This window comes from Pyrgilauda ruficollis, unplaced genomic scaffold (assembly GCF_017590135.1).
Source record: "Pyrgilauda ruficollis isolate IOZ18807 unplaced genomic scaffold, ASM1759013v1 scaffold85, whole genome shotgun sequence".
In the NCBI taxonomy this organism is placed as follows: Eukaryota; Metazoa; Chordata; class Aves; order Passeriformes; family Passeridae; genus Pyrgilauda; species Pyrgilauda ruficollis.
The window spans coordinates 1661373-1673989 of record NW_024530488.1 but is presented as its reverse complement, the minus strand read 5'-3'; the positions used below and the strand labels follow the sequence as shown (position 1 = coordinate 1673989).

At 37.6% G+C, this 12617-nt stretch overlaps 1 protein-coding gene across 1 annotated transcript in view; it reads right to left on the bottom strand.

Annotated features, from left to right (window-relative positions):
- Positions 1–923: 923 nt before the first annotated feature.
- EFHC2 (EF-hand domain containing 2) overlaps positions 924–12617 on the bottom strand; it is a 56338-nt gene continuing 44644 nt past the window's right edge. The window contains exons 12-15 of the mRNA XM_041487925.1: positions 10315–10512; positions 9634–9726; positions 2703–2808; positions 924–1074 (exon numbers count right to left, since the gene is read on the bottom strand). Coding sequence (XP_041343859.1) covers positions 979–1074; positions 2703–2808; positions 9634–9726; positions 10315–10512 — 493 coding nt within the window. The 3' untranslated portion in view covers positions 924–978. The remainder of the gene's footprint in view (positions 1075–2702; positions 2809–9633; positions 9727–10314; positions 10513–12617) is intronic.

Sequence of the window (12617 nt, the reverse complement as noted above, 5' to 3'; positions counted from 1 at the left end):
CCCAGAAGAGGTGCACTGGCTCACACCTCTCCCCCTTCCCCAGTGGAATCTTGTGGATGAATCAGCTCCACCTTCACCTCAGCTCTTCCATTCTTCAGAGTGGGGTAATTACTCCTCTCACAAAAGCACAAAGTAAATCCAGATCTAATCATGGCTTTGAGCTGGCATAAGCTTAAAAAGATACAAAATGCTAACAGGAACTCCATTAAACCATGGAGAAAGAGAAGGGCATCAATGAATTTTCAAAGGGCAAGTACATTGCTGCTGCAAGAATGCTGCACACTGAAATTGCACTGAAATCCCTTCTCTTCAGACATGACCCACCCAAGTAAAGCTGGGTGGGACTAACCTGAGTCACATCTAAAACAAAAAGCAAGAACTGACAGCTTCTGTGCCGTGCCTGCAAAACATTTGCTTCCACTTTGGAAGGCTATAATTATCTCTGATACCAGAACAGCTTTATAGCGTGCAAAAACCTTGCTGGCATTTCCTCCACAAAATAACCAACTTTGACATGAACAGCACTTGAGCATCACCACGGGGATAGAGCAAAACCACAGATAAGAGCTACAGAGCAGGGGAGGAATCATGAATGGAATGGCATTATTGTGCTAACGCAGTCAAACCCAGTTCTAAGAGGTCATCCAACAAGGTTTGATCTCAGAACAATGCAGGGTCAGTCAGATTTTGCAGTTTTTGACTCAAAGATTTCTCAATACTCACAAATTTTCCATGCAACCAGGCAGAGATTAGAGGATCTAGCTTTAATTATGTTTCTATGAGTGTGACAGAGTGCTGTTGATTTAGAAAGAGTTCCAAAAACACACAAGTATACATCTCTGTTGGAACAAGAAATTAAATGCAATAAAACCTGTACCTGCTTTTTTTCTTATTATACAAGAAATGTTTTTGGTATCTTTCTAAGTAATCTTTAGAGCTGAAGCACCAATCTTAAATCAGTGCCTTGCACAGATGAGATTATTCTTCCTTTCCAAAGAGATCATCCAGAAGAGGAGGGTATCTGATCCCAGTCACGGGAGGGGATCGTGGTAGCTGGTTCCAGATATCTTCCCTCTGAAATTAGTAACCCAGAGAATATCTTAGTATAAAATAATGAAAACAGGAATCATTACAAGCTGGTCAACATAAGATTGAATGAACTGCTTCACTTCCACAGACAAATCTGTGAAAAATTGGGTCTTCATATAGGACATCTTCTTAAAAGATTACAACATGCACGTTCTTATGAATGTTGCAAAATATTTTATTAAAAATATTTTCTAGCACTAGCCCTTTTGCAGACATTTTTAAATTAAATAATGCTAAATTTTCTTCATTAAAATGCTTATACTTCAAATTCTTGAAAGTCATCTATGTCTCAACACCAAAAATCATACAAAATAATGAGATAAAGAGAAGGAATAAAAAAGAAAGCCAGCTAAACAAGCACAACTCTGCTGCTGAAATCAACCTGTCAAATACAGGTACTGTAGCCTCAAAATACTGCTATTCATTCATGGTAAGCCACGCACAGAATGACAATTGAATTCTAAAGCTGAACAAGATTGAAAACTTTTCCTGTCCCTGATTTTTTTTTTCCCATTTTGTAGTTATCGCTCTTAAAATATTAAATATTTAATTATTGCTTAAGCACAGAATTCATCTGTAAAAACAAACAATACCCCTTCAACAAAGCCTAATCCACACCATGATCCTCAGGACTGATAAAACATGTGGAAGGGTTTTGATTTTATCTGTACAAGACAGAAAAATCCTTCACAAAAACAAAGTAAAAATAATCAACCATGGAAAGCAGAGCAAACCAACAGCCCTGGGCCCTCATTAGACACCACCAACAGTCTGAGATGCTACAGAAAAAAGTCTTGGTAAGGCAGGCAGGAGTGAGGAGTCAGGAGCACAGTGCCTGAGGAATACTGGTTTAAACTATGCCATGAGTGAACTTGAATTTAAAGGAATGTTGTGTTTCTAAATGGTCTGAACACAATCAAACACATTCTGTACAACACATTGGCCAGGCTAGAACAGCAAAATGATGTGTTGGCAGAAGTCTTTTGATTTATTTGTTACAAAGTATTTAAAATTCAGCATAATTGCCTTATGGACCTTCTATTTTTAGAAGTTCCACTCAGCACAAGATGGCAAGATCAGATTAGTCTCTGCAGTTTGTTGATATTGCATTTTTTTCCCCCTAAGTAGCAGCCTGAAGATATGCAAAGTTGATCCATCAATTCTTCTCTCTGTGCACACCCACCAGAGATGTGGGGTGCTATGTACAGGTTTCTGAGGAGTTATACAAAATGCAGAGCTATTTTCTGCATTTGTGTCAGTGGAGCTTAAAGTATTTTCTGTCTACCTCAGCAACTGAACAGATCTTTTGACATGTGACAAAGATATTTGTGGGGGAAGGAGTACTCATGTCCATTGTCCATGGATAAGTACACCTGCATCCCCTTCTCTTTTTTCTTCTATAAAATGTCCCAGAGATGTGATACCTACTAGGCACCCCCTCATCCCTGTTTGACTTCTCTGCTTCACCCTAAACCTCTCTATTAAATCTATTAAAAAATAATTACTTAAAGAAAACAGGTACAAATACACAAATAGGAAAAGATATTGTAGTGTGTGTTGGCTAAGACAGTCATATTAAAGTTGGGAAAATCATACTGAGACACTGGTTTTACCTTGGGCTGCTCCTTTTCCTCCACAAAAGCACGGATTTGATTCTCTCTCCAGTTCAGTGCATGAACAAACTTTCTATAGTCCACTTGCTTTTGGTTATCTTCAAACCTGAGCAGAATATCCATAAGATGACTCAAGGTTAAAGGGAATTTTTAACAAAGTTATATCATGTTATCTACAGAATACTAATCATTGCCTTTGGGATATTAATTTTTATACTACTTTATTCCCAAACACTGGCAGGAGTGAAAAAAAAGTACAAAATGTCAGGAACATCTATATTACATATTCTTTTCCATATTCTTACACCTTATTATTGTCTCTTATAGTAGAATTCAACTCCTAAAAGCTTTACTTCAACTATTTTCATTTTAGTTTTGAAGCACTGCCCAACCTTTTCCAACACTGATCTCACAGCTTTTGACAAACATAGAGTTGGGATGATCAGTGTAGGATTCCTTTGTGCAGAAAAGAAACAGAATACACAGGAAACAGAAGACCCGGGAAACCTGTGCTGTAACACAACTGACCTGCTCTATTATGACTTCTACAATCCCCTCCTGAAAACAAGTAATCTTTCAAAAATGCTGTTTGCACACACCTTGGGATCAATTGGTAATTGACAGACAGCTTGTTAACATATCAAATAATAGCCAGATTTTAAAATCATTTGGTAACAGGTTTATGGCATGTTCTTTATTTCTATGGATAAATAGGTATATTTGTATCAGTTGTGGCTGTCCCCTAAATGCATATAGATGATGCCAGCAAATATATATGCCAGAAAACATATATGCTGCCAGCTAAGGTCTACAGCTCTATAGGTACACGTGGAAAATGCTATTTCCCTCCCTCAGATTTCTAAAGTCTTTACCCTGCACTAATAAGCCACATAGGAATACATTTGTAATCACTTCATCCTTCTGCCATTGATTTGGACGAAGCAGCTTCAGAAATAAAAGTCCTCAGTTCAGCAGAACACTGAGGTGATTCTTGGGAACCACTGTTCTTTCAGTGTCACCTTTGGGCTGAAGCTTGAAAAGAACAGCTGAAATGCTCTGCCATAAATACAGCACTGGCAGCTCCGGAAGGACACCTGTCTCACCCAACACCTCCCACCTGCAAAAGGGACCCAGTTTGGGCACAAAAACACAGCCTGGAAATGTCTGAGCTCCCCTGGGGTCCATGGAGAAACACAGACACCCAGCAAGACTCAATATCTCTTACCTGGTGGGAGACACCAGGTTAAACAATTCTGCCCTTCCATCTGGTGAGACAAAAACTACTGCACAGGAAATAAGTATTGCAGAAAATAATTTTGCCTTGTCCTTGATGAAATAGTAGTGCACCAAACACAGGCCTCAAAACCCTTCAATCACTACAGAGGGTTCTAACAAAAATTAAGCATGAAGGCACTGTAAGGGAGAATTTACAGCACAGACTTGGAAAACAATACCAGAGGAGAAATAGATCTGGTGACAAAAATAAACTGCAATAAACTGCAAACCATGCTTTATTTCTCCTTCCCCCACACCTTTCATTTAATAGTCAGCAGGAAAGATAATAATAAAATATATTGAGAGCCATAAACAGAGATAGCAGTGATAAACTGGAATGTTAAGTACAGTGAGTTATGCTGAAGATGAAAGCAAAGTCAGAAAAGAATGCTACTGCTACCAGAATTAAATGGAGCCTGAACCACAGCCATGAGAAACCCTCCTATGACAGCCTGCTTCTTCACCACAGTTCACACGCAAGTTAACATTTCCACAAAGCCTTACTTTTGGGGAATATATCCAATACACAAGAAAATTTCCATTCTTACTTCCAGTGGATTCTTAGTTTCAGGGTTTTTGGTTGTTTTTTTTTTTTGCAGGTGGCAATAGGGAAGACAAGTTTTGCATGAGATATAGTAAGATAATCAAAAAGCTTATATCTCTTGGGAAAATAATGGCAGACAGATTGGAATTTCAGAACAATCAGGACAAATGATTTTTCCTTCTACTATTATGTAGTTACCTTTTGCTCATTGTGAAAAGTCAAAAGATTAATTCTACCACCAAGATGCTGAGCTGTAAAAGCAGGATTTTTAAGCAAAGAACAAGTAAAGGTGTGTAACTACTTAAACTTTTTGTTGAGGCACCAAAGTTGAGGAAAGCATTGCTTCTGCTTTTGACAAACATTTACAAGGAGAAAAGTAATTTGATGTGACAGCACTAGTGAGCTGAGATGACAATATGGGTTTGAAATTATCTATAGCCAAGAATTTTAACATGGGCAGAGGAAATGGGATTCCTAAATCTCACCATTAAATAGCTACAGAAAGCATCTTAAAATACTACTTTAGAATAGCTCAGAAAGAAAGAAAAATCTACTCCTTAGATCTTTTTACTGCTGTGACTTATTGTATCAATCTACTAAAAGCAGACACTAGAGATTTGGCACAGAGCATCCAGATGGACAGAGGAGATGTTATCAATTTGTGCATTATTAGGACAGAGATGTCATACATTTCAGTGGCTGGAGTTAATAATGCTGAGACAGTGCTCTTCAGAAAAGGAAATTAGATTTGTCTTATCAAGAAGATGCACCAAAGATAGCTTTAAACCACCCTTCTCTTCAGTTTTTCCCTGTTATTTCACCAATGCATGGGATTTTAGACTATGAAAGTCACTCCTCCACCCCTATCACAGTTTGCAGAGCTTTTTATTTTCTTTATCATTACAGAAATAATCACACATTTCTGCTTATAAAAATACATTCGTCATTAAATACTCCAGGTAGGTGAAAAATCTGGTCAAATCACATTAAGATCATTCCTGAGGATGCTTCGGTGAGTAAAGGTTACTTACTAATAAGTTCTTCTTTCCCATCAAGAAATCTATACACCAAAGATTTACGTGAAATTTTAATGTGCATTCAGAGGGGTTTTTTTTATTTCTTTGTTTCAAACAACAGTTATTAACAAGTTAATCTGATAATAACAGAGCAGAAGCATCTGCTGCTTTAACCTTAAAGAAAATGTTGGGATTCTTCAGCCTGTTTGACACTCTCTGTGCAGCACAGTTCTACAGGGACCAAATTGCCACAGGTGTACATCTAAATTGTCATAAACTGCTCATAATTAAAGGATTTGAACCAGCACGGACAACATGTCACTATTAAATAATAATGGCTACCATCTCCTTTTTTAAATTTATATTTATACTACATTTACTCACACCTTGAACAACCATGAATTGAACAATCAGCTCCACAGCAAACTGAGTAATAGCAATAATCTGTCTTAAGATATTAAAATATGAATTCTAGAGCTCCTTTTAATCACAAATGGCATCACAATGGTGCCTCAGGCACCAAAGGTAATAAGAAGACAGCAGGAGAAATATCTCATGATCATTTCCACTGCTGCTCCTGCTACTGGACATTTGCTGTAGCAGGAAAAGAGGGTTTCTTCCTGAAAGAAAAAGGTCAGCCCTAAAAAAACCACTACAGGCAGGAAACCACATAAAAACTACTACTCAGCCACAATCCTCAGGAAAACTGAGCAGGCAGAAGTGGCCTGGCCTGACCTGGAAGTGATTTGAGAACTGGGATAAACATGTTGGAGGCCCTCTGTCATCAGGCACTGCTACCTGAGGGACTGGAGATCCTCCTTTTCAAAACAACAAGCACCTTTCAAACAGAATGCCCCCAGCAGTGTAGAGAGGTGAAAAACTACTCAGCTACTTTTAACAGAAATTAAAAAACATAATTAAAAAAACTAGGGACCTACAATTAACAACTGAATTAATGCAGAATAATCAACATGTAATGCTTGTAAACTTGTCATCCATTCTTTCTCCTCTCAGTTTTTTCTTCCTTAGTTACCACCTGTTTATAAATCCTCCAGGGAAAGACTGCTTCTTTTTAAGTCCTTGTTAGCATCAATTTAGCATTGCAGAAAATAAAAAATAACAGAAAAACCCCCTAAACTCATTACTTAAGCACTTTGCAAAATTTATTTATTAAACAAACTGTAATTGTTCATTATGCCTGCATAAATTTAAAGACATGTTTACAATGACACTGTAGTTTTCTGGCAGAAACAACTGTGTACTGCCTGCATTGCTCAATACAATGTGATTAAATTCTGTGTTGTTCTGTGATTAAAAAAGTAAGTGAGAAAATGCTGATGGAAAAGCAAATACTTTTTAACATGGCAGCTCAGGTAAATTGGAAAAATGTTCCTATTTTTGGGTACCTAAATCCTCCTATTTCAACACCCCACAATTAAAAATATAAATTTACACTAGATGGACAATATGAAAAGGTCTTATGAAACCCCAATTTTTGTGCTAAGTTTCCCTTCACTCCATGGCAACTGAGTGGTCTTCGGGTACAGTAAACAAAGTCCTGGGTCATTTGGAGGTGACCACAAAATTAGACAGTAATTTCTAGTCCCATCCCATGCTTGTAATAAGTGACAGATCATTGCAGTATAATTTGCAAATGTAAATAATAAATACTTTAAGAGTACTACCTTTCAAAATGGAAAAATAGAGTCATTAAGTCCTGGAGAAAGTCTTTGCCACCTAATCTCAGATAGCAAAGCTGAATAAACACAGAGCTTCAGCCTTCAACTATTATCTGATCACATTGTCCAGCATCATTTTATAGCTGAATGGGGTCCAGCTAGTGCATTAGCTATATATACTGATTTTGTGGGAATCAGTCCAGCAACTTTTATTGTACCACTTTCTCCCTTCATAAATAAAGATCCACAGAGTAAGACCACAACCACCAGTTGTTTTAGAAATATCAGTGGACACAAAACTACATGGTTTCCTCATTTAAAAAAAAAAAAAAAAAAAAAAAAAAAAGAAAGAAACAAGGAAAAAATATTGGAATATTGTTGACAAACTTGGCCCACACTGAATTGCAAACTCCCCAGGAATGAGACTGTTCTTCACCAACAATAAATCTGCCTGTTTCATGATCCTTCAGTGTTGAAAAAACTACAGAAAGCAGAAATAAAGGAAGAGTTTAAATCTCATTAAGATGTCTCAACTCTTTGATTTACACACTACTGGATAAAAAGTCCTATTAAATAGAGTTCAGAAAAATATAATAAAACAACAAACTTCCCAAGCAGTGCCAAGTGCACACATGTGAAGAATGTGACAATTCCTCATTACCTGCAGTGCTGTGACACCACCTAAACTGCCACCTTTGAAGCAGCACATGCTGTAACTTAGAAGTGCCTTACACAAGGCTCTCTGTCAAGTGAAGCACTTCCCACACTGATTTCTGAGGCCCAGCTTCACACCATTCTCATTTACCTCTCTCATACAGAAATCTGTAACACAGGCTGGCCTCAGCACCTTTAGAAAAGGAAAATGGATGGGAATTTGGAAATGCAGCTCTGATGCAGGCTGAGGAGATAACTCTCTCCACCATCACCTACAGAAAGAACCTACAGCAGCTGAAACCTCATCCAGCTGTCATGGGTACCTTGCTAAATTTGGGTGAAATCCAGCCCTTGATCTCCTCCCTGTGTTCTGAGCTTATCTCTAATTTTTATTATAGTGTACTGGGCTTTTTCTTTTTAACTGCCTACACTCACTCTTTAGGAAAGTAGAGGTTCAGGGCACAGAAGCTTTCCTGGTATAAATTCACAAACAATAAACATGTCCCTAGAGCCCAGGATGTGTCAGGCTTGTCTGCTTCTTATCAGAACTGAGTGAGTACATAAAGGATAACTTCCAGTGCCTTGTTGTGCATCTATTCAAGCTCAGCCCTTAAGAAATGGAACCTGTATGAACCTCTTGTCTAACATGGGATGTCAATTGTCCTTCAACAATTGTGTTGGGCAGCTTGGTGGGAGTTCTGAAATATCAGTTGTAGATTACTGTTAAAATTCAGACATTTCTGAGGACTAATGCTTATAACTCAGTGTCAGAAGTGATGAACAGCAGTACAAAGAAGCTTTATCAAAATGGATTCCACATTTCTGCCTGACAAGGGTCTTTTCATTATTTACTAAACCCAGATGCTTAATTTGCAACTCCTCCTGAAATCAAGAAGTACATTTACCTGAAAGCATCTACACATGACAGAAGACAAGACCTGTTCCTGATTTTAACACACTCTGAAAGCACAGACAAAACAAGTGATTTAAGGATTTCCCTCAAGGAAAAGAAGAAACCAGCAAGTATGCATTTAAGCCTATTACCAGAAAATCTGACCAGGAAAACCAAACTCAACAAGACATGAGTGTTCAGAGCACCACATTTTACTCTGAACTCTGATCTTTAATACAAGGGCACTAAATAGTAGCTCTTTTCATTTCTATTCCCATTAATACAGCTAGCAAAGCAATTTCTCAAAAAAGCTAAATGTGACATGGAAAAGTACCAAAGCCATGCCAACAGTCCTTTTCCTTTCTAAAAATGACAATAAAATATGATTCAGGTGAGATTAACAGGAGTAGCAAACCAATTTTGTTTACTATTGATGCTGTCAACTTGATGAAGACACTTCATTGTATTCATGTTAGTGTGTTCCTTGGAACTCACACAATGTGTTTTCATAAGATTATTGTTTTTACCTCACATTTATACACAGGAACAACTAAAGCAAAAAAAGTGACTCTTATTGAAAATTATAAGTATCAGTAACTGACTCTGGAAAGATGAATTCCATAGAATTCTGCCAAACCCCAGATGATTTACTATGCCAGGCAAAATGAAGAGAAGTTGCGAAGATGGATGCATCTCTGTTGATTATAAATATTCTATAAATAGGAAAGTCTGTGTGTGTTGGGACAAAATCTGGGTCATGAAATTATTCATATTAGATAAATGACAAATTCTGGAGATTTGAGTCTGTAGTAGATATTTAGCATTGACTTGCACCCACGCATGCAGGTCACCCTATCTGCCCTTAAGTTACCTGGCCAGTAAAGTTTCTAGAAGATCATCAGGAAGTGGCAACTTAAAGGATTTAAAAATAGTCCTGCAGGTCTCATAGGGCAACAATCCACACCTGCACATAAGAAAGAGAGGGGTAGGAACACACATTAGGTATTTTCCAGGTTTACTTCAAGTGAATATTTCTGTGCATAGGAAAATGTGTGAGGAATATCAGGATAGAGAAAAAGACAACAAAGTTTTACGAAATTTTGCTATTACAAAGCTGAGAAACTTGAAGGCCACACTGTAGCCTTTCTCATACTGAGATCTCAGTGATTCTCTCTGATTCTTTATCTATGACATCAGAGAACAAAAAGGGCAAATGAGTCACATAAAGAATCCAAATTCTTTCCTTTATTTTCCCCCTTAAATCACTTTTTCTCCTCTTTGATTTAAAATCCAGTGTTTTGCCCATGAACTGGTATCTGATGTCACAGCATGTTCAGTACAGCAGCTACGATAAAAAGCCCATGTGCAAAATACAAAATAGACAAAAAGGCTGTCCTCTTCTTGTCTATTGTCAAGGGCTGAGAGAGGCTTAACATTACACATAATATTCTTTGGCCACAATATACCATTTTCTCAGCAAAAACCAGAAAGTAGGTGGATTTACAAGAAAAGCTTCTCAAATATCAGTTTGGGATAAAGAGAGGAAACTTACTTTTCTCGGTCATTGTATGAAAACACTGTAATCAGTTGTTCAAAATATTCAAAGGCATTTTTCTTTAGTTTATCTTGAGCCACTGAAAGGAGGTGGAGCAGGTCTGTTTCACTGTCATCTCTGATGCCATAATGACGCCCAAGAGTCATAATTTCATGTTCTGAAAATCCTCCACCAGTGACACTGACTATCCAATTTCTGTGCACAAAAAGAACAGCTTACATTAGTTTTAAGTAAATAAGTTAAAATCAGTAACAATCACTTATTTTGGGGGAGGATGTCCAAATTTCCTCAGTAGCTGTCTACACATACAAAAATACATCCTAACCACGACTGAAGCGTTTTACCAGAGATGCCATACAGAGAATTTACACCAAATCACCAAAGTTCCAAATCACCAAAGTTCCAAATCAACCAAAGTTCCAAATCAACCTGGCAAGAATGTAAGAGAGCAGGCAGCAGCAAAAGCAGCTTACACTTGGATGTTGTAAGTGGAAAATCAGATCCCATGCAAGGATGAGCCTGGGATGTGCTCTCTCACATCTGTGTGTGCTGCTCAGACAAATCAGCCCAGCCCATGGAAGGAGAAATTTTCCTGAGATCCATCTGATGGGACAGTGTCAGCACCCTCAGCTGTTACAAGGCCTCTTGTCAAATCTGGATTACTGTGACTACATTGGCTCTATGATCCCAAACATTTGCCTCTGGTGCATTCATGTTCAACCAGGCTTTTTAACAAGCAAGCTTCAGCATAGGCCTATGTGTTTCGTCAAAATTAAATTAATTATATATAATACTTTTGGATAAACAGCACTAAGAATAAACTTCACCATAATTGCTGGTGCAATTAGTGCTGTACCCTGTGATACCCATGAGGACACTGAATCACTGTGATTAAACTCCAATCCTTGAAAACAAATGGAAGAAATTAGTAGTGATGCACAAAGTTCTGACACAAGAGCTAAATGGCTGCCTGGAGAATACTTGAATTGTTGAATTAATCTGATGAGGGATCTCTTTAACATCCACATGTGAACTGAAAGCATAGAAATTTAGGACCCTTCCAAATTTGCAAACTTTTAACAAGAAACGTTCTTCACTTGCTTCCTCTCAGAGGCTTGTGTGGTCCTGTTCAAAGGAAAGCATCACTTCATGTAATATGATTGCACTTACACAATTATTAAAGAAAGATTAAATACTGTAGAGTGTCTACTTAGATTCAACTGCTTCTTTTTTCATATTAAATGAATCAGAATAACCTTTTATTTGCAGTGGCAGGAAACAAATACAAGGAAGTGACAAGTTGTTGACAGTAGCAAATCTTATTTGACATTACACAAACGTAATGACCAAGAACTGATCCATCTACTAATACTGTCATTATCTTGTCAGTATTATTTTTCCACTTACTGGATATTATTATTTATATTGCAGCAGCATTCAGAGATCCAGTGAAAGCTGGAGCCTCCTTCCAGCAGCCTGCAATAAACACCACTGCACACACAGAGAGGACAATGCTGCCTGATAAGCCTGGCACTCCCGTGCTTGGGCTGGCAGAGCTGGGGGCTGCAGATAACATCAGCCATTTCCACAGACTGGATTTCCATACATGGCACAGATTTTTCCACTGTCAGGATTTAAAAAGTCTTTTATTTTCTCAGTCCAGTCAGTGACAATCAAATCACCAAAACCAGCAGATAAAACTATTTCACTTGGGAATTAAGGAATATTTTAGGGATTGTGAGGGACTAATGAATAAGACCCAAGGCTCACAAACAGAACGACATCAAAATACTCTCCCTGACCAAAAAAAACCAAGCTCCAATAATTGTTCCTACAGCTTAGATATCTCTTGTTTTACTTTTTTTTTTTTTTTTTGTTCTAGAAGAATAAGACAGATTGCAATCTGAATTTATTACAGAAAGAAGAAATCACAATTAATTGCTTAAGAGAGCTGCTTCTCAAGCTGAATTGAAGATAGGCATCTTCGTTAGACCCACATGGTTCTTTGTCTCTAAGAGCAAACAGTCTTGCCAGTAGTTTATGAGAAAAAAACAGCCTGGCTAGGGCTGTGTGATGCATAGGCATCTAAGTTTTAAGGATTTTTTAATTCTCTTTTTAACAAAGCTTTCAATAGTTGTAATGATAGCTTAGGGGACAGCTTCAGTGTACATCACACATTTATTTCCTGGATGAAGTACTGAAGATTTGGGTTCTGAAAGCAGTTAAAGTAAATTGTATAATCACAATTCTCTTCACTACATCATACTTATAGATGTAGTTTTACATGCAGATTATATAAA